Genomic DNA, 24775 nt, shown 5'->3' with positions numbered 1-24775 from the left:
TCATCCAGAGCTCTTTTTTTTATGTGACAGCATATTAGATAGTACCTTCTGTTTGAAATTTACAATTGGCTTTGGACTGTACTCTTCTGTAGTATTATCATTATTTTACCATAGACCATAGATTAAAACAAAAATATCTAAACAATGTTGCATTTTTTATTACATTTATTATATAAATTATGGTAACTCATTTAAATCTATTACTATCCCAACTTCATTAGCGAATCCCTTAAATTGCTCCTGAAAAAAAATAAAAAAAATGAAATACAAGAAATAAAAAAAACCTAGTCTGGACTACTGGCTGAGTGTGCTGTCATTCTAATTGCTAAGGATCTCCATCTAATCTACCAAAATGGTGGGTATAATAATGTACGCGCGTACGTCACTGCCGCGCGTCGCGGCTGTAGAGAATATCGTGCGGGGCGCTGACGCGACGCGCAGTTCAGTTCGAGTGCGTGGGCACCTTTATGATCGAACTTAACACGCGCACTATTAAGGGTTAACTTGTTTAATTAATTACTTACGATTTTATTTTTATACTTGTAGTTAACGTAACTAAGTATCTCGTACACGAGGACAAGGGATACTATGTACAAAGACAGGGATATAATCTTTTCGTCCGTGTCGAGAATATCCGAGTTGAGCATCTCGAACATCAGGTATGTGCAGAAGCCTGCGCGTATAGTCAGGAACATGACGAAGTATATTATTTCCACCAAGTAGAAAAGTATTGTTTGGCCATATCCTTCGTAACGCAGCAACCTGGGGAAACGTTAGGTTCTTCATTTTAAAACTTTAGGTACCTACCTACCTAGTACCTAACCTCTTATTCTTTAGAAGTTGAACTTTGAAATTAGGTTCACTAGTTTTCGTAAAGGTATATGTGTGTGGCTGATTAGGTAAATACATTTTAAGGGACATGAGACCGGCCTGCCCGCGAAATTCAAATTTAATTTGGTTTTTCGCAATTTCAAGAAATAAATTAAAGTATCGACTATTCTCACAAATTAGTCGATACTTTAATTTATTTCTTAAACTGGACCTTTTCAAGTAAAGATTTTTATATAAGCCTGTGAGGTTAATATTGCCATTGTCGCAAATAAAATAACCATAAGCCTACGTTGTCGCATTAGTTTACAAATTGCGAAAAACCAAATTAAATTGAATTTCGCAGGCAGGCCGGTCTCATGACCCTTAAGATGCCTATTTAAAGGTAAGTACTTAAAAGAAAAAGGTTTTATGAATGTATTTTTTTAACTTAAATAATTAACTTGTATATAAATTATCTCCTGTCTATGCTCTGGGATATAATATTTTTTACAAGAGTAATTTATCAGTTTCTGTAAGTAGTGGTAGGGACCTACGGAATACTACGGATGTGACATCCTTAACCAAGACACGCGTGAGTGTGTCCTGCCAAGTTCTTATATAAGACAAATTCTAATGAGAACGGTACGGCGATGCACGGGTAGTGTGTCTGTGTATATTACATGAACATTTCAAGCTATTTTCGACGCCTCATAATTAAATTTGTATTTACCACCGGGTTTGCAGAAAGGGATTGGTTATTTCCATAAGGACAAGCGTGCAAGCGAACGTGCAGCCAGCGTAGTCCTTGCTCATATAAATGTTGACGGCGATCAGTGCGACGAGGTGGTGCAGCAGGATGACGTAGTTGTCGCTGCTGTAGATCAGACACCACAGCAGGTCGAAGGCGAAGTAGCCCCACGACCACACCATCAAGGCGTATTCGCCTGGTGATATTTTCACTGGAATTATTGCGAGTTTAGTCCATACTCCTCTGCACAGGAAAGAGCAGTGTTGGCAGACTCCACTACGCGGACGGGCGACATCAATCAAGGGAGTTGCTGGATTCAGGCGGCGTCACGGTCTCCTTGGACTTTTTATCAAACGTCAAAACGCTCCTTAGTATGGGAGCTTGTATGAAATACACAGATGTGACGTCTTAAGTATAACATTTTTACTTACGTGCTTTTTTAGTTAAATCGATAATTTAAAATAGCAAAAATAAAACTACCAGGGAATGTGGATTTTACGAATATTGGAAGACTCTCTATTCAATAATTACCTACTAAGAAATAATTTATGTTTGACCTAGGTATCATCCCCATTGCCCGTATTACTACTGGTAGTTAGTAAGATTGGTTGGTAGTAGGTTGGTATCACCATGGGCAATAAACGCGACCCAAAGTGACCAGTGTGTCGTCCAGTGTGAGATCGCCATTTTAGCACCTTGGGACACCAACGTCTATCAGCTTTTCGCACTATGTGCCCTGTCCATTGCCACTTCAGCTTCGCAACCCGTTGAGCTATGTCAATTACCTACCTACTCTTGTTCTTCCACGGATCTCCTTATAGAGAAACTCCAAGCATAGCTCTCTCCATCGTCCGCTGAGTGACCTCGAGCTTTCTAAGAGGCTCAAGTACATACTTACAATTACTTTTTATTCCTTTCTTAATTATTTATTTAAACAACTTTATTGTTACCAAATTACAAAGAGTAAGAATACAGGATAGGTAGGTAACTTGATAAAACAAAGGGCGACCTTATCACCAAAGTCCAGGTAACCCATTGACCCACTTTGAGCTAAAACTGGATTTTACACCACTAACAAACTTACTAGTGAGCCTGCATCGATCGACGGAGGTCATACCACACTGATGGATCCCCACGATAGTCGCAACACTTCCGTGCACCAAAGTCACCACCCTGGAATGCCACTCCGGGCTCTTGCTTGGTGAATTATTACTGGAATAGATGTAGGACCATCCCCAGAATACGAACGAGCATAGTTTGAGCACAGACGCCGTTGATAGTTCATGAGACATGGAGAAACCCCATTAGAGATTGTCGGATTCAAAGTAGGTTACTGTAATAGCATTTATACTGGGTGGTCAATGGTCATATTTGTTTTTGCATTTTTATGCCATTTTTGCATTAGTAAATAACATGTAAAATAAATACATTTCTATTAAATTTATTATTATTAAAAAGTCATAATGTTTTTTTTTTGTTTTGACTTTGTCATCTATCACTCATAACTCAACAAGTCATCACTGACCTCTACTTATACAGGTAGATACGCTGGACCTGCGATTTTTTAATGCAACGTGATTTTCGCCATTTTGGCGGTGATCAATAGAGAGCGTAGGTAGTTTACTCAGGTACCAAATAAAATATGCTACACGCTTATAATATTTAAATAGGTAGGTACCATAGATATGTAGGTACCTATAACTTGCCTTGGAGGTACTTACTTATCTGGAAAATTTACATGTGAAAATCGCCAGCCTTTTATGAAATAAAACAACTTATCTACCTACATACATTTATTAAAAGTTAAGCAATACCTACAATAGGTACACATATAAATATTATTCAACAACATCGAGTAATTAGGTAAGTATATTAAAATTCTCCCTTTGGAAGGATAACAATAATAAGTAGGTATTTAGTAGGTAAGTATAATTTATAATACAAAAAATTTATCAGATAGCTATCGAATAGCCTAGACCACTAGGCGTACTAGACCAGCGTGGTAGACCGCAGATCTAATATTGTGTGTGGCCCTTGTCATCCTAAGAGGAGAACCGGTCTCAAAAGATAGTGAGGGTTGGTCATGACTCATAAATTGATGACCGAATGTTTTCGTAGAAAAGATGGATGTAGACATGGCTACACTCATTAGACATAAAAAACATTTTTGACTAGTTAGGTAGGTAACTATTAGATAAAAGTAAACCTGAGGGTTACCCATTTCTTTAAAAAGGTTCTGCAGCCAAAGACATTTTTATTAGAATTCAATATAAAATGAGGGGACAACCTACATTTCGAAATTACAATATTGTGCGCTTTCTGCATAAGTATTTTACAATTAGAAGGATAGTATAATTTGAAGCACGTATAGTTTTCCTACCTGCCAACCAAATATACCTATAGGTAGGTATAGGCGTATATAACTTTTGTTCAAATTCTTCAAGGCCGATCAATAGTAAGATAATTAAATACTCGGTAGGTACTAGATATTATGTTCACATCAGCCTGGTACCTATCTAATGTGATTGTTTCTTTCCTTAGGTAAATACTTAGTTACTTAGACAATACAAAAATACATTTTTCACAAATCAGTCGTGTCGTTATATTTTCATTGAATCTATTATGATTTATGTCATAATCACACATTTATATTCGCAATTCAATTTGAATCATCAAGCGTCCGCGTCTGTATAAATTATACTTTTCACCAAAATTATCTGTCTTCTTTCAGCGAATATTTTGTCTTACTTTACCCAATTAATTCAACTGGAACTTAGTTTTATCGACAGCGCAGTTTATCGACATACTTTTCAATTGCACGATAACGACTCACTGGCATTGCGTCTTTCAACAGCTGCTTAAAGCGGGAATCTTCGGATAGTGCTAAATAAAGATGGCGGGCGTGCATCCTCGCTTCTGGACTCGCATCAGCTATCAGTTCCCCAGCAGCACGTAATATTACCGTCCGAGGTTCATTCGGTAGATCAAGCATACGAGCTGCGCCGTGTTGCTGCACTAGTCTCGTCAAAGCTTGGGCCGCCGCAGCTCGCACCGGGCCGCCGCGATGCGACGCTCCTCTCCGCGCCAAGGCTACGCCGGCACGAACGTAGTTCCCACTGCATGCAACGCGCCCGAGAGCAGCAGCAGCATCTGCTCGCAAGAAACGGTTAACATCCGCACAACGCTCCAACAGCGCACTGACAGCCTCCTCCAATTCAGGGTCTAGTCCACGTCCACGATGCTCGAATAACGCGCCGATAGTTGAGCAAGCAGTTCTCGCAACACGAGAGCGAAGCGAGCGAACGTGTGCGGCAACAGAACGAGTAATCGCACGCCAGCTCGAAGCGGGCGCTCGTGCCCACTCATCTTTTGCTAGCCGCTCAATTTCAAGAAGCCCATTCACTATGACTTCCCAGTCTTCATGCCGAGCCGGTATCATGCATTCCGTTAGCGCAGTACGAACGTCGCGTTCACACGACCTACTTTCGAGGTATTCGGTTGTTGGCTCTGGAGACGCTGGTTCACTTCTCATTGACGTCGAGCTAGACTTTCCAGCGCTTTTTGATAGGTTCGACAGTGATAACGATTTTGCACTCGCCGGTTTTGGTGTTGGTGATTTTACTTCTTCGGCCGTTATTTGACTTTGCCGTGAACTCGCCGAAGGAACGTTGACACTATGAAGTGAAATTTGTTCTGCGACCGTTTCGACACTACCCAAGGAGTTATTATTTTCGGACAAATTTTCCACGCGTGTTGACTTCTCGGACGGATCGTCGCCATGGATCGATCTTTCAGATAAATCCTCAACATTTACAGACTGAACAGAGAGGTTCTCGACTTGAATAGATGACGTACGAGATAGTGGAATACTGGTGGGAGTTTCAGCTGGCTTGTTCTCAATTTCTGGGGTGCGAGAGACAATAAAGTGGTCCTCGATGTCCTTTTCGTCTTCTTCAGATTTCGTCTTCTCTTCTTCGCCAATAACGATATCAGTTGTGACTCTGCGAACAGAAATAGTAGGTACTTAATATTCAAATTGCTACTGAGACTACTGTCGTGATCGATTGGAGTGGGGAGTAAGGAATTACCGCTGATGCGAAGGCAGGTCGGCGACAAGATCGGGAGTTTTGGGCGCGGGCTGCACCGGGGCGGCGCCCCCGCAGCAGCACAGGCGCCGCATGCCGCCGCCTATCACCTCGGCATGGCCACGACTAACGCCACTACAGCTAAACTTAATACGCCGCAATCAATTGGCTCGCATGCCTGTGTTGATGAACTCACCCCTACCTGCATATTATGTTAAACACTCACCAAATTACTACTGGCTTTTATCATACTAACTAGGTATTTCCGAACATTTCGGTAAAATATACTAACTTTCTTAGTAACTCGTAGTCGGAAAACACAGTTGAGTTAAAAAGTTATAGTTAGAGCAAATTTTCTACATATTAATATTTAAGATTAATTAAAGACCTGTAATTGGCTATTATCGCAACAAATAATGAAAGTGGAGCGATCCTACGATAGCATAAATAGGGCGCCTATAAGTGCCTTGAATGGAGGTATAGGCAATTTCAGTTTATAAATGTAGGTTAACGGCAGCACGCGATTCCTACTACCCGTTGGTCACCTAACTACGCGTGTCGACTGTCGGTCACTACTGAACTTTTCAAGTCATTTGAATGGATAATCGAAGCGTCTATCGACTTGTATTGTAATACATAGGTGTATTGAGGCAATTTGTATCGGCGTCGAAGTAACGTTCGCGCCTAGCTAGCTATCGACCCATTGACCTGATTGTTTCCCATGTATGTTTGTATTCAAACGGGGCGTCAGGTTCTCTAGTAACTTAGCTCCTTGAAATAGGGTTGCCAAGCTATCAGAGAAATGCAGGTGCCGAAAAAACACGATTTGCTAATAATTTTCATGACGTGACTCGATACTTCTGAACTAAATATTTATCTGTATTCATCATTGTCTACTGAGAACGCACTCCATCTTAGGCTGCATCATTACTTGTCAGCAGGTCTAATTGTAGCCAAGCGTTAGTCTATAAATTAAAAAAAAAATGTATTAACCCTTTGCCGACCCATTACTGAGCACAGGTCTGCTCTCAGATATTTGTACCTACTCGTATATTTATAGACTAGCTGATGCCCGCAGCTTCGCCCGCGTGGATTGGTCAGATCCCCTGCAGCATCAGGATTGAGGAGTTGGACTCCAAATTTTTTATGAAACAATGTCACAAAGTTCCTCTATCGATTAAAAAAGAAATGACGCAAATCGGTTCAGAAATCTCGGAGATTTCGGTGTACATAGGTAGAAAAACACAACTCCCTTTTTGAAAGTTGGTTAAAAAAGTAGCCTATTTTACTCCCTGGTCAATTCTCTACTTGTCTGTGAAAATCCCGTCAAAATCGGTTCAGCCGTTCCCAAGGTTAGCCTTTTCAAACAGACAGACAGACAGACAGACAAACAGACAGACAAAAATTTTAAAAACGTGTGATTCATTTATAGTATCGTTCAAATAACCATATGACCTTAATATGCGGTAGTTATTTCGAAATTACAGACAGACACTCCAATTTTATTTATTAGTATAGATTACAAGTAAGATCTACTTTAAAACCGCGAAAGTATGTCTGTTTATTGTTATCTTTTCACTTCTTTTTTCAAAAGGCATAGAGATTGCTTGCATCCTGGAGACGGAAATAGATCCTAAAAAAATCAAATAAATACTTCTCACGAGATTCTTAAAAATCCAAATCAATGTGAACGAAGTCGCGGACACCAGCTTGTCTTTATTTGCATATACATAAAAGTAAATCTGTATCTACATAATGTAAAAAGAATAAATTGACTGACATTATCAACGTCCAGCAAAACTGGGTCTAAAACTTCAGATATATCTCATCTTCGAGGTTCTTCCTTGAACATAGACTCCCATTATGAGCTAAGCGAATAGCTCAGGTGGAATTTCAATGAATCCTATCAGCGACGAGTCATTATTATCATTATCAACCTATCGTCGGTTTACAAGCACGAGTCTCCCCTCAGAATGAGAAGAATTTTGGCCATAGTCCACTACGCTGGCCAATCGTGGATTGGCAGACTTCAAACACATCTGAGAACATTATGGAGAACTCTCAGGCATGAGGTTTTTTCACGACATTTTCCTTCACCGTTAAAGCAAGTCATATTTGATTTCTTAAGACACACATAACTCCGACCTTACCTTGAGATGCGTGCCCGGAATCGAACCCCGGCCACCCCGACTAGGCCGACATCTATATATCCGTTTCGAGTGTCGAAACGAGTCAGCTATGTTAGGTATACATCAGCTTAAGTATATAGTTTTAAATATCCTGCAAGTGTGGCAGCCCTACACTACCCTTACCCAACGTCGCGACTTTCCTACCGTTGCTACGAGACACAAAACTCCACTATAAAACAAAAACCGGCCAAGTGCGAGTCAGACTCGAGCACCGAGGGTTCCGTACTCGGTTTTTTTTAAATTTTATTTATTTGTACCTACGTACCAGAAAGTTGTAACAGTAAAGAGAAAAAGAAAGAAAAAGTGGACATTTTGCACGATAAATCAAAAACATGCATAAAATGCAAAAAAATAAATGAAAATCTTTTTTAGAATGTACTTACAGGTAAAGCACTTTCATATTATGATACTCCACTTGGTATCATAATATGATACCAAGCCCAACCAATTTGTAACTTTGAAAATTGAAAATTAAAAAAAAAATTATTATTAATTGTTCAGAACACAGTTTTTTTTGTGATATAACCACAAATTCATGGTTTTCGAATTTTTCCTTTATTTTTGCTGTAAGATCTACCTACCGACTAAATATCATGATTCTAGATCGATGCGAAATTCCCTATAAGTACTTAGGTTTTGTCACAGACACGACAAATGGACAGACAGATCTAAAGAATGATGAACAAAGAATCCTATAAGGGTTCCTTTTTAGCCGACTGCGGCGAAGCCTAAAGGAGGGTTATGTGTTTGACTTGTCTTCTTTTTAGGTGCGGAACCCTAAAAATGTAGTTATATTTTACGAGCCCCTCGAAATATGGCTGACGCTTCAGAAATGAGCTGTTTGATTTGTGGAATAGTGCGCCGATACCAGTCTTACGCAATTTCTTGGGAAATAACATTTTGTTGTGGTTGTTTTTCAACGAACGCTAGTGGATTCGTCATGTGCGATTAAAATCGATTTTTAGCACGTGGCGTGGCATGGGTATCGACTTGTCTGACACATCCATGTTTATGCTGATCGCACTTTAACAGCTGAGTCCTAGCCAGCCGTACGTGGTGAAATTATTTATCGTACGAAATTCGTATTCGCCAAAAATATTAAAGCGACCAACGACATCATCAGCAGATATTCAGTAGAGTTAGTATGAGTTAGCAAATCTCAATGATGTTCCACTTTTAAATAATAACATTTTGTTTCATTTTAACCCCCGACCGAAAAAGAAGGGTGCTAAAAGTTTGACGTGTGTATCTGTGTATCTCTCTGTGGCATCGTAGCTCCTAAACTAGTGAACTGATTTTAATTTAGTTTTTTTTTGTTTGAAAGGTGCCTTGATCGAGAGTGTTCTTAGCTATAATCCAAGAAAATTGGTTCAGCCGTTTGAAAGTTATCAGCTCTTTTCTAGTTACTGTAACCTTCACTTGTCGGGGGTGTGATAAATTTTTAATTTACACTTGTACTGTTACGTTTTAGTTGATGTTCGAAATCGCAAATTCGTAAGAGTTACAGTACCTATACGTATTTATTAGCTAAGTAGTAAAAATAGTACTTAATACTATGTTAAATCAGTGGTTACAGGTTACCAATTCGCAAGGTTCGCAAAAGATGATATTATCTATTGCAAATTGATCTTGACTTGGTCTTGATTGCGCATTCAGTAGGTACAAACCGCAGCACTAACCACGCTACTTTCATCTTTTCACCGTACGCTTCAACGTGTGTGCGATCAGTATAAAATCGATTTCTCGCACGTGGAAATTACGGAAAGCTCGTCTAGCAGACGCCTAAATAGTTTGCACATTTCGGTGACTACTTTATATCAGGAGTTAACCATAGTCTAAGGAGTTAACATAAACATCCCAAAATAAAAATAAAAAACAAGTATAGTATGACTAATTTTGAGTTTATAATATAACTAGGTAACTACCTAAATATTCATCTTATTTCTTCCAACTAATCATAAAGCTTGTGTTAGGAATGGTTCCGGGTCGAAACAATCATTTTTTGGTAGTAGGTAGATACTTTTATTACAGTCAGCACCATAAAATTAAGTACCTTCAATATTCTTTCATTTTCAATCTTTAGTTTTTGCTTTTTCAGCTTCGACTCCTTGACCCCTTGACCCCATGCGTGTAAAGAAACTAAGAAACATATTATTGAAATGAGCTTTCCTAGTTAAATTACTTCCATGTAGTTAAAATATACGTATAGGTAAGTAGTTCCTAAAAACATAAACTTACCTGTTATCAATCAGATGTATCGCAGTTATAGGCTTCAGTACGTAATCTCTCCCAGGCGGCGAAATACCTGCAGAGAATCAAGATGCTGTTAGGTAAGGTCGTAAGTGAAGGGTAGTGTCAGTTCATCTTTTTAAATTGGCGCAGCTCTGGTTTACTGGGACCTGTATTGAAGATACTAGGTCTTTTTGGTCTGGGTATTGGAGTCGTAAGTGAAAAGTAGTGTCAGTTCATCTTGTTAAATTGGCGCAGCTCTGGTTTGCTGGGACCTGTATTGTAGGTACTAGGTCTTTTTAGTCTTGTTATTGGCTGATGACCATTTAAAAAAATCTGATACAAGTTAGTCCCTAACGCCGATCTCACCTAGTGGTAATTTAGTAAGCGATGAATCAGCCTATGATGGAAGCGGGCTAACGTGGAAAGGACATACCTAATATCTTTGCTATATAGTTGCTAATAACTTAAATAATAATTATAAAGCAAGGTAGGTCTCCTCATCGTAAATTCCTTAGTGCCTGAAAATTTAAACGCGGACACTGATAAACGGTCTTGTCAATTCAAAGTTGCTCAGCGAGCTATGGAGAGGGCTATGTTAGGAGTTTCCCTGAGGGATAAGATCCGAACGAGGAGATTCGCAAGAGAACCAAGGTCAATGGACATAGCCCAAAATATTAGCAAGCTGGAGTGGTAGTGGGCAAGCCATGCATGTCGTAGAGTCGATGGCCGTTGGAGCCGGAAAGGACCGCTCAAGCAAGGTGCAGACCGCGTAAGCAAGCGTAGTGTGGGACGCCCTCCAGCACGATGGAATCTGACGATATAAAGCGGCTGGCGGGAAGTGGCTGGATGAGGAAGGCTGAGAACCGGGTGTGGTGGCGCTCTTTAGGGAAGGCCTATGCCCAACAGTGGACTTCCACAGGCTGATGATGATGATCAAGGTAAGTAATGTGTACCGTATACCTGGTAGAGGCGCGGAGTCTGGCAGTGGACGTAACCGGCGCGGCCGTGGAGGTGGCGCGGCCGGGGGCGTGGACCGCGCTCGTCTTCGAGTCGCCACGGGGAGGTGGGAGTTTCTGCAAAAATATACAAGGATAAAGAACATACTTAAAGGAGGGTAACTGTACACATGTTATAAAATAACCGGCCAAGTGCGAATCAGACTCGCGCACCGAGGGTTCCGTACTCGGGTATTTTTTCCAATATTTTGCACGATAAATCAAAAACTATTGTGCATGTAAAAAAATTAAAATCTGTTTTAGAATGTATAGGTGAGACATGTTTATCTCATTTTGAAAATTGAAACACATTTTAATTTTTTTTTTTCGTGATGTAACCATAAATTCAGGGTTTTCGCATTTCTTCCTTTACATGTGCTATAAGACCTACCTACCTGCCAAATTTCATGATTTTAAGTCAACGGGGAATAGGTTTTCTTGACAGACACGACAGATGGACGGATGGACAGACAGATAGACAGGCTAAACCCTTCTCATTCTGAGAGGAGACCCGTGCTCAGTAGTAAGCCGGCGATGGTTTGATCATGAAGTATTTATACCTACTATGGTTTTCTTAAGATGTACCTATTAAAGTATTAGGAGTATATTTTACCTGGGGGCTGGAGTTGGTCTAACGTGATCTAAAGGCCTGTTGAGACGTTCGCGTAACTGCAATAAAAATATCTAGTTACTTAAAATATCTGTGTTTAATAGGCCTATGGTTTAATATTATCATCTTAATTAAAGCCCGCATGTACGAGAAGCCAACTCTCCAATAGAGAATTTTCTCTTCTACGATAAATATAATACAACATATAAAACTACTCATATCACGCCAAACGTCAAATAACAACGGAACCCTGAACTTACGATCTATTTGCGAAGTGAAAGGTGACGAAGAGTGTATTTTCTGCCCCATATTGGGTATCTATCGTCAGGGAGTTTTTCGCTGTATCATGACTAATATTCTCCTTTCCCCTCCTACTAAGCGTAAAGCTTGTACTAAGAGTAAGTACGACAATTGTGCAACGGGTGGGGTTTGAACCGCTGATCTTTCGGTATTCAGTCCGCTCCTTAACCGTTCAGCTATTGATGCCCTTTTCCGCTACTGTAGTAGTCCAGAGATCTTTTTACGTGACTCCAACTAAGTATACCTTACTGCAGAATACATCGGCTCTAGGGGATCCGTTGAGCCTGCGCCGCACGGCTGCCAGCACGGCCGCCGGTCCCGCAGCTCTCGCCAAGCACAGCGCCGCTCGCAGCTGACCGCTCTCTGCTTCTTTGTCTGATCCCTGGGAATATATTGCGGAGTTATAATTTATTAAATAGAGGCACATCTTGAACATCTCCATAGGATCAAGCAACCAACAGGAAGTTGGAACCAACGCATTTTTCACAAATCATATTGGTAAAACACATCAACCATATTTTAAAGTTCAAGAATCAATGCGCCTGCACCAGACCATCTGGCAGGTCTTATTTTCCAATACTCATCACTCAAGTGATGTGATGCAGACGAACTTTACAAACTTAAAGTACATTAAAAGTCAAAAGATATTTTTGCCCTTGACCTGTCAGTGAATCTGGTACAAAGTACGAACTTCAATCATCTCGGTTTCGAATATCAGTTCAATGAAGTGATGCAACGCCATTCTTTGCAGCAGCGAGGGATGTAACGTGACTGGAGACATGTGTCGGCACTCTCGGTATCCGCAAGGGTAGGATCTGTCTGTCACTGGCAGAACTGCTGCTGCGTTCTATCGCGTCTATAACCAGGTATCAGCTGTACAAACCTCAATCATGTCGGTGTCGAATATGAGGTCAACGAGGTGATGCAACGCCATCCTTTGCAACAGCGCGTGAGGCAGCGCGGCTGGAGGCGGGTCTCTCGCCATCCTCGCTATCAACGCGGGTAGGATCTGTCTGACGCAGGCAGAACTGCCGCTGCGCACTACCGCGCACACAGCGCCCTCTGCTGGCGCCCGGGCTGCTGATACCTGTTTCGAAAAAAGATCAATCTACTCAAAGTGGCTCCATTCCAAACAGTAATGTGTTGCAAAAGTGTCTAAAACAGTAAACAGTGGCAATAATTACTAGTAATTAGTCATTTTTTGCGATCGACGGTTCTTCTGAATAAAAAGGCCAAAACTAAAATTTTTAGGTTTTAAGAAGAGCTACATCCTACAAATATCAAAGGTTGTTGGCGCAATTTGCAAACAGAGTTTAAACTTAGTCTGATCTGCGTGCTGGGGCTGTAAGGAATCCTAATAAATTATTCTTACCGAATCGCTCAGCGCCCACATGTGTTGCACGAGGGACAAAACCTCTGGTTCCACTTTCTTCACATTTTCAGGATCTAGCAGCGTGCTGTGAAGATGATCAGCAGCTTTCACCGCTGCGATCCAGTTTTCCTGGCACGGTAAATGTGAAGTGGTATAGAAAACACCGAAGTGATTATAAGACCTAGGTCAGACCTGGTTAGATAGGTTATTGAGTACCTACCTATCCAGGTCTTACGTAGGACAAAACAATCTTTTAAAATTCGGAGTCTGTCGCGTGACCTGTCCATTTGAATAAAAGTAGAACGTACTGTAAGTTTTCATGTTCGAATAACGTAACATGAGACTGAAATTACATATTATTAGGTAGACTTTATTAGAAGTCTAATGTTATAAGTAGGTAGCCCTAAAGGCTAAAGGGGTCTATCAAAATTTACTTATATATTGGTCAGGGTCGAAAAATCTAATAGAATATTCATTAATTCTTTATACTAGACCGGCGCCGCCCAAGGTAAGGAGTGAAAGTGAACAGCTAAAATAAATTAAGTGAAGCCATTTTGTCCCATAGAGATTAGTCCTAGATTTCTATTTAACCTGAACAAAAGTTAGAACTATACTTACAGTAGAAACACATAACGAAAACAACATTTTTTTTTAATTCCTCTTTAGACCGCTGATGGTAAGGGAGCTGAAATTCTAGTATTGAAAGCGTGCTAAGCTGAAACTTGCCGGTATGGAGGTTTATCAAACCCACACGATTTTGCAGCCTAGACCTAATTCGACATCTTACCGAACGCTAAAATACTCAAAATCAATACTGTCTATTGCATTGCCAATTTGCCAGGCTCCTTTTGGGTGAGGTAAATGGGGTGGATGAATTTCTGATAGGTACACGAATCACACTTCACACTAATATTATAAAGGCGAAAGTTTGTGTGTGTGTGTGTGTATGTTTGTTACTTCTTCGCGCGAAAACTACTGCACGGATTTGGCTGAAAGGAATCGAAATAGATAACATCCTGGATTAGCACATAGGCTACTTTTTATCCCGGAAAATCAAAGAGTTCGGATTCGGGATTTCGGAAAACCCAAATCCACGCGGGCGAAGTCGCGGGCATCGGCTAGTTAATATTATTTATCACTTACCGTGTTATGCAGCTGGTCGGAGATATGTCGTGGTACTGCCTGGAGATCTTCCCAGGCGTAATGTCCTCGCAAGGGAGAGGGTGGCCGAGGAGACAGAAGCATCGACTCAGGAGGCGATGATGCCACGAGGTTTAAGATGAACCTGAATTAAAACTTCAGTAGGGTACAAATGCATTATAAAAAAAGGATAAACAATTTAAATAGCGACCTTAGTTTTAAATTCGACGAAAATCAGTGCATTAAGTTACCTAATAAAGTATACCTAATTCCAAATATTGCTTTACAAAATACATTTATACTTATAATAAAGCCTAAAATAAACTTAGTAAATAGTTTCTAGATCAAAATAGAATAACATAATAATATGTACTTAGTTTGCTATCTCTTGTTGACTGCTAGCTAGATATTGATCGTGAATTTAATCCTGGAAAGTCCCATGTTTGCGCTAGACTTATTGCTCGGTATTCCCTACATTAGAATAAATTGACTGCCTCGTTGGTCTAGTAGTAGGTTATTCGGCAACACTTCATGATCATGACATGCCGGGTTCAAGTCTTGGGTCGTGCCAAAAATGTTATTACGGTCTGGGTGACATATAGGCTACATTTTATTAAAAAAAACGGATTAAAAGAATCGGAAAAACCTAACGGATATTCCTACATCCAAAAAAGTGGGGGTCTCCAAATTTTTTTTTGCTATTGTATCGAGTGGGATATCAAATGAAAGAAGAAAAAATTCTGAGTTCATAAATACAAATATAGCATAGAAGCAGGCGTTATTTTGCGGAAGTCCATGATATTATACAAGGAACCAAAAGCTTATTTTGCTTATAATCCGCCAAACCAAAGAAATCTGTATGGTGCAACATGCAGCATGCATGAGGATGCTCCGGTGTCGGGGCGAAACGTGCGTCGAGTGGTGTTGGGATTTGCGTGGTGCTGCGTGGTGGTTGTTCGTGTGGCTTGCTTGGTGGCTGGCTTTTCCTGCATGTTTTTCAGTGGGAGGGCGGGCGGTGCATGTCGCATGCTGCATGTTGCACTGTACAGATTTCTTTGGTTTGGCGGATTATAGCAAAATAAGCTTTTGGTTCCTTGTATACAAATATAGCAACAATGTTTAAATACACCGAGCGATGAAAAACTATTTTACCATATCTATCGCTATCTATCAGAAGTTCACGGGTAGTAGTCGGGTTTTAACCTCATCTTGTCTATTAAAAACTCAGCAGCAGCCGGAACTTGGGAAGTGTGGGTGTTATGAGCCCCACGTGCCTCGAATTTAGTTAAGCAGACTTGCTAGACATTCCCTATTTTGGTAGTTAAAAAAAGTACAAGTGAAGCCTTTGGTTCGGATTACTGGCCCATGAGACTACTCGTATGATATTGAGGAAATAGAACTCGCATTCGAGGTTGTGAACACACTTTGCGCAGTATCATCATTATGATTATGTACCTACTTAACCCACTACACAGTACGGGTCTCCGCTCAGTATGGGAAGGGTTTGCCCACAGTCCACCACGCTGGCCAACGTGCGGATAGCGCAGTAGGTACTTAGCTCTTGCAATATAATTATATCATCTCCTAATGGCGACTAGGCCACTTGGGATTGACTAATGTTCCCTGAACTGAACCCTTATCGTGTGTATACGAGTTGAAAGAGTTGCGTGATATATGAAAGACTATAAAAATCTAGATTTGGCCGTGACCTTAGTATTTTGAAAATCCTGCAGGACCTTTTGTTTTACCGGGATGAAAATCTAGATTACTATTTACTCCTTGCTTGATGCCTCTACCTGCCTGCCAAATTCTTGTCAATATCGATTCAGCCGTGTTGCATGTTAGGCCACACAAAACTATCGGCTAGTAAAGTAGATTTGATTTAAGGGTTTTTTAAGGCGTATACTTAAATAATTATGTGTGAATACAGACAAACACTTAAATTTTATTTGCTAAGACTCTATAATGCTTTATTACCTATGGCTATTACTCTATGAAGATCTTTATCTCCAGAGAAGTCTACACTCAAATCAAATAGTTACTCCTTGATAACATTAGTAATTTAATTACTTCATATCTAATCGGAATTAATGTAGGTACTGCTCTAAACTAAGCAAATATAAATAAAAAGAACGTAAACGCTGTAAGCTAGTTTATTATTATGCAAGGGAAAAGATAACATAAATATCGTACTTAATATACAAAAGATAAGATACGATGAATATTTATTCAAAACGGCAGATGAACTTTGAATAAAAGACTGTTCTATAAGAGGAATTGTCTAAAAATAGGCGTAGAAAGTTGTTGTATAAAAATTAATTTAGATGAAAGGTCTGTAAGACTATTTTCTAAATGAAAATCACACCATTCTTATTATTTTCTACACACATTGTAACTTTTCTTAGGGGCAAAATTTGTAACTAAAAGGTCGCTGACACTTTGTCAGGGGATATTGAAATATTATTTGAGAAAGAAAATGTTCTGGAAAAAACATTAGAATGCTTGTAATAATATGTACCGGGCCGTAGGTACCATAAAAAATTGATTTGATTAATGAAAAGAAGAAGTTGATAATGTGGCTGAATACCTTAACTATTACAAAATTTAAACAAAAAAGACTTACCTATCATGATCAACAACAACATGAGTCTGTTGTCTTCGAGGAGACAGCGAAGGGCTCCTCTGCAAATTGTGTAATACTTCAACTTCTCTGTGTGATTCAACTGGACTGGGGACTTTATCAGGATTTTGGACTTCTACTAGTGTCAAAGCAAACCTTGACTTTTCTCTCGTCTTCCCTTCCGTAATATCGTTCTTCTTATTAAAGTAGTCATAGAGCTCGCTGAGCGATTTAGATTTTAGTTTAACTTTAGTATGTTTCGTTACACCTTTGTGTGTTTTGTTAGATATAACTGGTAGTGGAATACCACTTTTTCTAGACGTAAAACGTGCTTCTCTTTCTTGTGCCTCGCGTTTCAAATCGTTCATCTTATTTACAATAGCTGGCGTTTCTGGTAGCACTTCTTCTATTCTAGATTTTTCTAATAACGCTAGAGGACGGTTGTGATTAGCATCGTCTTCACTAGTCACTATATTGTCACTATCAGGGGTCCTAATTTTTACACTTTCACCACCAAAACGCACTTTTTTAACTACAACGTCAGAATCTTCCTCTGAATCCCCGTCACTATATTTTAGCATGAGACGATCGGAACTATCACAATCCTCGTCACTTACCGTGTTTTTGTCCGACTCTGTTTCATTTTGTTCTAGCACAGTCATTGTAATAGCAGTATCCGAATCAAATTTAATTTCAGTTTCAATGATCACTTTCCCATAGTTATTGTTGTTAAAAGGCATCTTAAAAGAATCTTCTGACGATGAATCAGTTGATAGATAAATAGGGGTCGAGGAGTTACTAAAAACTCGATTGATATGTATAAGTGGCTGGTTTCGGATTTTTCTCGGTGCATAATAAACGTCTTGTGAATCTTCATCGTACATCTCACATAAATGTCTGAATTTTTCTTGAATCCTCATTTCTAGCTGTGAGAAGAACATTGTATATTGATGAGGTCCACATACCCTCCGTAATTTCATAAGCGAACGTAGAGCAACATCTTTGTGCATGGAGTCAAAAAGTTTCTCTCCTAAAATTTGGTATACGGGGAACAAATCCAGGTCGGAAGTTCGGCGTTTTAGAATCCCAATCACCGACGGTATGGAGAGTATAAGGCCTGTAACGACATTTATTTTGCTATCCATTTCGGCGGAATGAGGCCTAATATTGTTGTAAGAAAATTTATCTATGATCGCCCGTGCCGCACATTCGGGATCTTCACAGTGGATGCAGAACACCTTTAGGGCGTCTAGGGCAGCTTTGCGTACGTTTGGGGAGCTGTGGCCTAGGTTGTCGATGACTTGATCGAATGGGAAGGATAGTGCATTGCCAGATAATGGGAGTAAATCGGCGAGGACCCGGAGCGCGTGCAGCCGTACTTCCCACTCGGGATGGGTCAGACGGTCTTTGATGGCTATGTAGAGGAGTTGTACGTCGAGATCGGGCGGTAGGGCGCGGGCTCGCAGCACGCGGTCCCAGAGTGGCGCGAGAGGGGGTGGCGGCGGTTCGGGCAGTTGCATCGTGCCTCCGTGCTGTAGGACTGAGCGGCGGCGGTCGCCCGGCCGCGCCGCCGACACGCAACTGGGTTAATGATCGGACGGCGAGGCACGCCACGCCGCCCGCCCTGAGTTTGACCAATCGATGGAAAAATGTATAAGCGATAAAACTTAAGGCTCCATAATTAAGCGTGTTATTAAATAAATGATTAGCTGGCTGACCCGCCTCGTCCGTCGGCTCGTGTCGAATTGCTAAAAATCCTTTCTCAGTGGAGTCGTTGATATGCCATGAGTTGGTCAGCAACTTCTCCTTTTTTATATTCTTTTGTAAATTGATCCTTATTCTAAAATACTCTAGATAGATAATATTCATAGATACAAACTAAAAAATGTAGCTCTTTTTGTCAGCTCGACCGCTCTTTATTAGTAAGTAAGTACTAACTACTAAGTATAAAAAATCTGTTCTTATTCTTCTAAAATCTACCTAAGTATCCTAAACAATATTCGAAAAAATACAATTTAAACAAGTTTTCATAACTTTATCTTAAATAACGTAAAGTTACTTAATATGCACTATTAGGTATACTAACTAGGGTAAGCTATTTACTTATATTTAAAATTAAAACACTTCTTTTCTACGATCCTCGCAGCTTTCCATATTTCCACTGGGTTTTTTGTTTCCTTTAACAGTTTTCTCATTACCAATTGCCACACTTCTAGCCACTTGGTCTATCGTATCCATGAGTGGAATGTCCATGGTTTCTGGAGTGAGGATGAGGAGGCAACTAGCTATAATAGCTGTACAGCCAAAGCAGACAGACACCAAGACTGGCGATATTGTTGCCTGAAAGAAATATCTCTCTTTATCAAAATGACCACTACAGACGTTTTATACAAGGTGTAATTAGAATACTAGCAAAAACTTAGAGCTACCTAAACATAACCCAATACAAATAACCATGTGCTTTATAGAAAGAAAGAAAACTTACCGCGGCACTTATCTACGCAACGTTCGTTAACCTCTAGTGTTAGTCAAATGTTTAATTTGTAATTCATTGCGAACTTTTAAATAATACAGGAATTTTTTGTGGTATCTTATCAGTAATCATCAGTAGGTACCTACTAACATCTGTCTTCGTTTTTATTGGCGTTCTAATTACATCTTGAATATTTTTAGAATCTACCTTTCTAATGGTAGGAACCAAACTCAGTAAATATCATTGGCCATGTTATTTTTATCATGACTGGAATCGTATGCGGAAGGATATGGAAAGTGGAAACCCACCGCCTTATTATCCTAAAAAAATCCTACCACTATTATGTGTAATGGAAAAGAGACACGAGTCACGACACTCAGAATTGAGGAATATGATGCAGAGAGAGACACAAACAAACATACACATAATCGGTAAATCCAATATCCTCCCGTAGTGAAGTAAAAAAGTGGCAGTTATAACAATCTTACCAGCACTGGTGTCAAAGGAGCCGCCATGTTCCCCACAGAGGATGCCAGAGTGCACAGTCCAAGCAGTGATCCCCTCACGCTGGTGGGGAACAGCTCCATGGTGTACGTGATGATGCCAGTAAAGCATGCTGACGTCACTAGCTTCCCGAGTAGGAACAGGGATATCTTAAGCCACTTGAAAGCTGTAAATAAAATGGCATCTGTGTAGATTATTATACACAATCTCTACTTCTCTATCTATATCTTATTATAATAGATTATAATAATAATTCGAAAGTACATTTTTCAGAAAAGTATGAGATTGCGAAATTCAATTTAATACAATTTCAAATTAAACTTCAATACAAATTCAATTCAATACTTACATCCAGGCACAAGTCCACAAGCTATGCAGGCTATTCCACTAATCAAATATCCATATATCAGTGGCATCTTCCTCCCAACCTTATTCATCAGGTACATCGCAATCAGATCACCAGGGAAGGACATGATAGCGGCCAGCAGGAAGTTCGTGTATTTATTCCCCGGCAACCAAACGGAGTTGATGATCAGACCGTAGTAGATAAAAGTGACGGTGAACCGACAAGCGGTCGCTACTAGAAACCTTTTCAGAACCTCTCTACACCTGAATACTTCTCTAAACCCCTCTTTCGTTGCATTACTTTCCATACTATACGTACTTTTAAGTTTCTCTTCATCCAAATTATCTATATCTTCTGTTTTAACGTTCAGTTTATTTGTTTTCACTATAAGTTTTAGAGTTTTCTTCACTGGGTCAGCTTTGCCATTTAATATTTGCCATCGTGGGCTTTCACTGACTAGTAATATATAGGTGACGAATAGAAGGGTTGGACTGCACATAATGTGGATTAGAGTTTTCCAATATGGCACCAGAAAAGCGACCACTGCGAAAGCAGCTTCACCCATATAGATGGCATACGAGAAAAGGACTCCGGCTAATACTCTACTTTTCTTATTTCCGATTTCGATCACTAAAAAAAGGAAAGCATTTTTAACCCCCGAGCCAAAAAGAGGGGTGTTATATTATGTTTGACGTGTGTGTCTGTGGCATCGTAGCTCCTAAAGGAATGAATCGATTTTTGTTTGAAAGGTGGCTTAATCGAGAGTGTTCTTAGCTATAATCCAAGAAAATGAGTTCAGCCGTTTGAAAGTTATCAGCTCTTTTCTAGTTTTCTTATAGAGGTTTTTGTGTCGGGGGTTTTTAAATTTTTAGTTATATATGGAATACAATTTTAACGTCCAACCTACGTTCTACCTTCAGTCTACGCTATCTTACTGTCAAATATTGTAGAAATCAGTTTAGAAATGAAAACCTCACGAAGTATCTAAGTAAAACACTATCAGGCTATGGATCACAATACGACGTATGAAGATGACGTACTTATAACTGGAAGAGCAGTGTAAACTCCGCCGCATATAGCAGCTTCTAGAAACTCAAGTGCAATATACACTGGATATGACGTAGCCAGGGTCTTCAGGTTGCTCGTCAAACAGCCAATAGAGCACATAACTAAAACAGGCTTGCGACCGAATCTGGAAACAAAGTATATAAAATCTGGAAAAAATGTTCTACAAGTAATAAAATTTTATTAAAAGACCAATTTTCCACAGTTATTTAACTACAAATAGAGTCATTTACAACCTATTGATTATTATCTATTAGATTTTCGTAAACAATCTTGGGATATAAATACCTAGGTTATTGCTTTTATTTGTTATCAGGCTGTGGTCTGCGGACGTCCACGATAGAGCTCCGCCCGCCACTATACCCTGTCCTTGTCTTTCCTCATGCAGCCGCTTACCGCAACCATCTTTATATCGTCTGTCCAATATTTGGGTTTATTGATGGTTTTGAATCTGATCTTTAGCAGAGTGTCCACTTAACGAGGACAGGGCATTGCAGTTTGTGTCGATAGGTACCTAATACTTAGACTAAGATCTATAGACCGCACTTTGACTTAGCTCAGACTTAAGACACAGTTTAAGCGAGACAGCGGTATACCGCTGGCATAAATCTGTCTCGTTTTAACTGAAATTATAGATTTAAACCTTAGAAGTGTCGCCGCACGCATCACGATTGGATGGGCGCCTTTGCCTCGCTCAAACTACATCCATACATTCCATATCAGTAGCTGCGTGAAGCAAAGCCTCGGGAGGCTTTTGTGCTACTTACCTGTCTGCCGTCCATCCAGCTAACAGCATTGCTAAAGCCATTCCAATGTTGTGAATAGCTCCAATTAGGCTCTGTTTCCACGGATGACATGCTAAGTTTAGCTGAAACGAAAATGAGAAGACTTAACTTTAAAATTCTTATCGAATTTAGTATATTTTCTACTACGTATTTTGGCAAAGATTCCAAGTAGTTAGAAAAGAAACCCCTATATAGTGCGATTTCGTCCATCTATCCGTTAGTTACAGCTGTAATAATATCACTGATTTTGGAAGCGCCACCTGAGGTTTATTTAGTAGGTACAATAATATGTATCTAGTAATGCTATCGACTTGAAATTTTAGATTTGTTGCCCAATTTTACCGTTTATTATAAAAAGGTAATATTCTAAATTTAAAGATGGCAGCTCTGTTACATAAAAAAAATTATACGATGTTCTAGGAGTATAATACGTCTAATGGATGTAAGTTAGGTGCCTACGTTGCAGAGCAAGAATTGGCGTCAATGCCTTGTTTAACAATACAAAGGTAGGTACAGGTAATCTTTTCATAACCAAGAAATAAAAATATAATGCAAGTAAATCAGTACGTAAATATTTTATCAGTGAATACTTAACAGGCTGTGTTAGCTAGATAATAAAAGTAGGCAGTATGTTATTGATAAAGCTGTGTATATTCCAAGATAAATAAATAAAAAATGTCTTGGACGGCATTATCTCTAAATCAGAAATAATCCATTTTATTACGTGAAGTCGTTGTAGCTTGTATCCCATATCTAAACATTGAACTAATAATACTACGTAAGTATATCTAAACGAGAAAGTGTGTGTGTTTCTTTTCACGGTACCGATCTTGAAGTAATTTTGGACATCCCGGATCCCATGGGAAAACAAACCTAAAGAAACCACGCAGATGTTACGGACATTATCATCATCATCATGATTAACCCATCGTCAGCTCACTACTGAGCACGGGTATCGTCTCAGATAGAGAAGGGTTTGGTCATAGTCTACAACGCTGACCAAGCGCGGATTGGCAGACTTCACGCACCTATGAGAACATTATAGAGAACTCCCAGTCATACTCATAGGTTTCCTCTCGAGGTTTTCCTTCACATTTATGAACACACATAACTTCCAAAAGTTCAGAGGTGCGTGTCCAGAATCGAACCTGCGACCTCCTGAATATGAAATGGACGTCTTAACCACTAGGCTATCACAGAAACTAACCATGGAAAAAACGGTGTTGTTATTCTCATAGATCCAATCCTTGCATTCTTCGACTGCGCCAGTAAAGCTTAGGTTGGTGCAGAGATTGTTTTCTAGGATGGTGCTGTTCACCACTGGCTTGGAGCAGTGGTCGACGTGTGCTGCTGGCCACCAGGACACCGCCATTTCAGGGCTTGACGACTCACATTCTGGTATTCGACATCTAAAGTAAGGCATTCCTAACCAGTGGTAGATGCATTTAACGATTCAAAAGTACTTGTAAAAGTTTAATTGAATAATTTATTTCTTTTTTATTTATTTACTAGATGATGCCCACGGCTTTATCCGCGTGGACTTCGGTTTTTTAAAATCCCGTAGGAACTCTTTGATTTTCCGGATATAAAAAGTAGCCTATGTCCTTCCCCGGGATGTATCCCAAGTCTGTACCAAATATTACTAAAATCGGTTCAGCGGTTGGGCCTTAAAAACGTAGCAGACAGAGGAACAGACACAGTTTCGCATTTATCTCTAAAAATATAATATGAATTAGTATGGATTTAATCATCGTCATCAACAGCCAATATACGGATACGTAGTCAGTCTACGTTACGTAGGCCTTCTTTATGTAGTAGATACCACATGACGCCCTTGATAATACCTGCGTTATATTCGATTTTTAATCGATTTTTGCTAACTTACCTATGATTTACCTCTCCCGCAACAAAAACATAATTCACGTTGATCATAGAAACGAACATCGCCGGGAGGCAAGCGTAGAAATACTGCAGGATTTGATATTTGCCGAACTTTTCCAGAATATTTGACACATCGCACTGTTCATTTTCACACTTTTTAGTTTTTTTAAACATATTGAACTATGTAATTTGAAATAATAACTAAATAATGTAAATATTTTATGGTTATTTTCCAAATTATTTGTTGAATATTGGTTTTTAAGTGCACTGAATTTTAATGATTTCTAAATTGATTAATAGATTAGGAACCTATTTAACCTATTTAAAAAAAAAAATGATAATTATTATTTTCTCGATTAATCTGATTTTCTCATACATGTTTGGTAATTTTATTTTAGAACTTTTAACAATATTTCACTTGGTTTGCTTCTCATACTAATTGTTCCTATGCGTACGCGAGCAATAAGACTTGTTATAACCACATTTTACAAGACGTGTTCAACAGTCCCGTAGCACGATTTACAATAGGTACATGCCCTGTCATTCTTACTATCAGAGCATTTGTAAATATGAATTATATTACACATACGACATTATTTAATTAGGTATATTAAGTAGGT

The 24775-nt window shown here is 39.5% G+C and overlaps 3 protein-coding genes and 1 long non-coding RNA gene across 6 annotated transcripts; 1 reads left to right on the top strand and 3 right to left on the bottom strand.

Annotated features, from left to right (window-relative positions):
• Positions 1 to 136: 136 nt before the first annotated feature.
• On the bottom strand, positions 137 to 3042 carry LOC123869894 (TLC domain-containing protein 5-like). Of its 2 annotated transcripts, none has more exons than XM_045912978.1 (4): positions 2643 to 3042; positions 1541 to 1769; positions 525 to 762; positions 137 to 240 (listed from the first exon to the last, which is right to left on the bottom strand). In XM_045912978.1, the coding sequence occupies exons 1-4, from the start codon at positions 2848 to 2850 to the stop codon at positions 178 to 180; spliced, it is 738 nt and encodes a 245-aa protein (XP_045768934.1). In that variant the 5' UTR covers positions 2851 to 3042; the 3' UTR covers positions 137 to 177. The 2 variants fall into 2 exon arrangements, with proteins under 2 accessions (XP_045768934.1, XP_045768935.1); XM_045912979.1 differs by having other exon boundaries at positions 1541 to 1754.
• On the top strand, positions 2009 to 22582 carry LOC123869896. Its single transcript, XR_006796977.1, has 3 exons — positions 2009 to 2137; positions 6676 to 6681; positions 22573 to 22582. It is a non-coding gene; the product is annotated as an uncharacterized LOC123869896 (long non-coding RNA).
• LOC123869883 lies at positions 3342 to 18863 on the bottom strand. The gene is made up of 9 exons (XM_045912960.1): positions 17105 to 18863; positions 14485 to 14626; positions 13342 to 13470; positions 12853 to 13056; positions 12214 to 12351; positions 11673 to 11728; positions 11025 to 11137; positions 10071 to 10137; positions 3342 to 5559 (listed from the first exon to the last, which is right to left on the bottom strand). Exons 1-9 carry the CDS (start codon positions 18619 to 18621, stop codon positions 4338 to 4340), a joined length of 3588 nt encoding a protein of 1195 aa, XP_045768916.1. The 5' UTR covers positions 18622 to 18863; the 3' UTR covers positions 3342 to 4337.
• Positions 18990 to 24678, bottom strand: LOC123869887 (solute carrier family 22 member 6-like). 2 transcript variants are annotated; one of them, XM_045912964.1, is made up of 8 exons: positions 24592 to 24678; positions 24160 to 24473; positions 23482 to 23683; positions 22257 to 22357; positions 21465 to 21616; positions 20428 to 21054; positions 20063 to 20244; positions 18990 to 19441 (listed from the first exon to the last, which is right to left on the bottom strand). In XM_045912964.1, the coding sequence occupies exons 2-8, from the start codon at positions 24327 to 24329 to the stop codon at positions 19217 to 19219; spliced, it is 1659 nt and encodes a 552-aa protein (XP_045768920.1). In that variant the 5' UTR covers positions 24330 to 24473; positions 24592 to 24678; the 3' UTR covers positions 18990 to 19216. The 2 variants fall into 2 exon arrangements, with proteins under 2 accessions (XP_045768920.1, XP_045768921.1); XM_045912965.1 differs by having other exon boundaries at positions 24160 to 24464.
• Between the last annotated feature and the right edge of the window lie 97 nt (positions 24679 to 24775).

This window comes from Maniola jurtina, chromosome 11, assembly GCF_905333055.1.
Source record: "Maniola jurtina chromosome 11, ilManJurt1.1, whole genome shotgun sequence".
Lineage (NCBI taxonomy): Eukaryota > Metazoa > Arthropoda > Insecta > Lepidoptera > Nymphalidae > Maniola > Maniola jurtina.
This window is presented reverse-complemented; position numbering and strand designations above follow the sequence as displayed.

What these genes read in the sequence shown, in the direction of transcription:
- LOC123869883 (XM_045912960.1), bottom strand. Translation starts at nt 18,621, where the DNA reads ATGCAACTGCCCGAACCGCCGCCACCCCCTCTCGCGCCACTCTGGGAC. An exon ending in GTTGTTGTTGATCATGATAG is followed by an intron (nt 14,627 to 17,104) that starts GTAAGTCTTTTT and finishes GTTTTAATTCAG; the next exon opens with GTTCATCTTAAACCTCGTGG. An exon ending in AGACCAACTCCAGCCCCCAG is followed by an intron (nt 11,138 to 11,672) that starts GTAAAATATACT and finishes ATATTTTTGCAG; the next exon opens with AAACTCCCACCTCCCCGTGG.
- LOC123869894 (XM_045912978.1), bottom strand. Translation starts at nt 2,850, where the DNA reads ATGTCTCATGAACTATCAACGGCGTCTGTGCTCAAACTATGCTCGTTC. An exon ending in CGATCGATGCAGGCTCACTA is followed by an intron (nt 1,770 to 2,642) that starts GTAAGTTTGTTA and finishes CAATAATTCCAG; the next exon opens with TGAAAATATCACCAGGCGAA. An exon ending in ACAAGTATAAAAATAAAATC is followed by an intron (nt 241 to 524) that starts GTAAGTAATTAA and finishes ATTTTTTTTCAG; the next exon opens with GAGCAATTTAAGGGATTCGC.
- LOC123869887 (XM_045912964.1), bottom strand. Translation starts at nt 24,329, where the DNA reads ATGTTTAAAAAAACTAAAAAGTGTGAAAATGAACAGTGCGATGTGTCA. An exon ending in GCTGGATGGACGGCAGACAG is followed by an intron (nt 21,617 to 22,256) that starts GTAAGTAGCACA and finishes CTTTGTTTCCAG; the next exon opens with ATTCGGTCGCAAGCCTGTTT. An exon ending in CTCCTTTGACACCAGTGCTG is followed by an intron (nt 19,442 to 20,062) that starts GTAAGATTGTTA and finishes TATTTCTTTCAG; the next exon opens with GCAACAATATCGCCAGTCTT.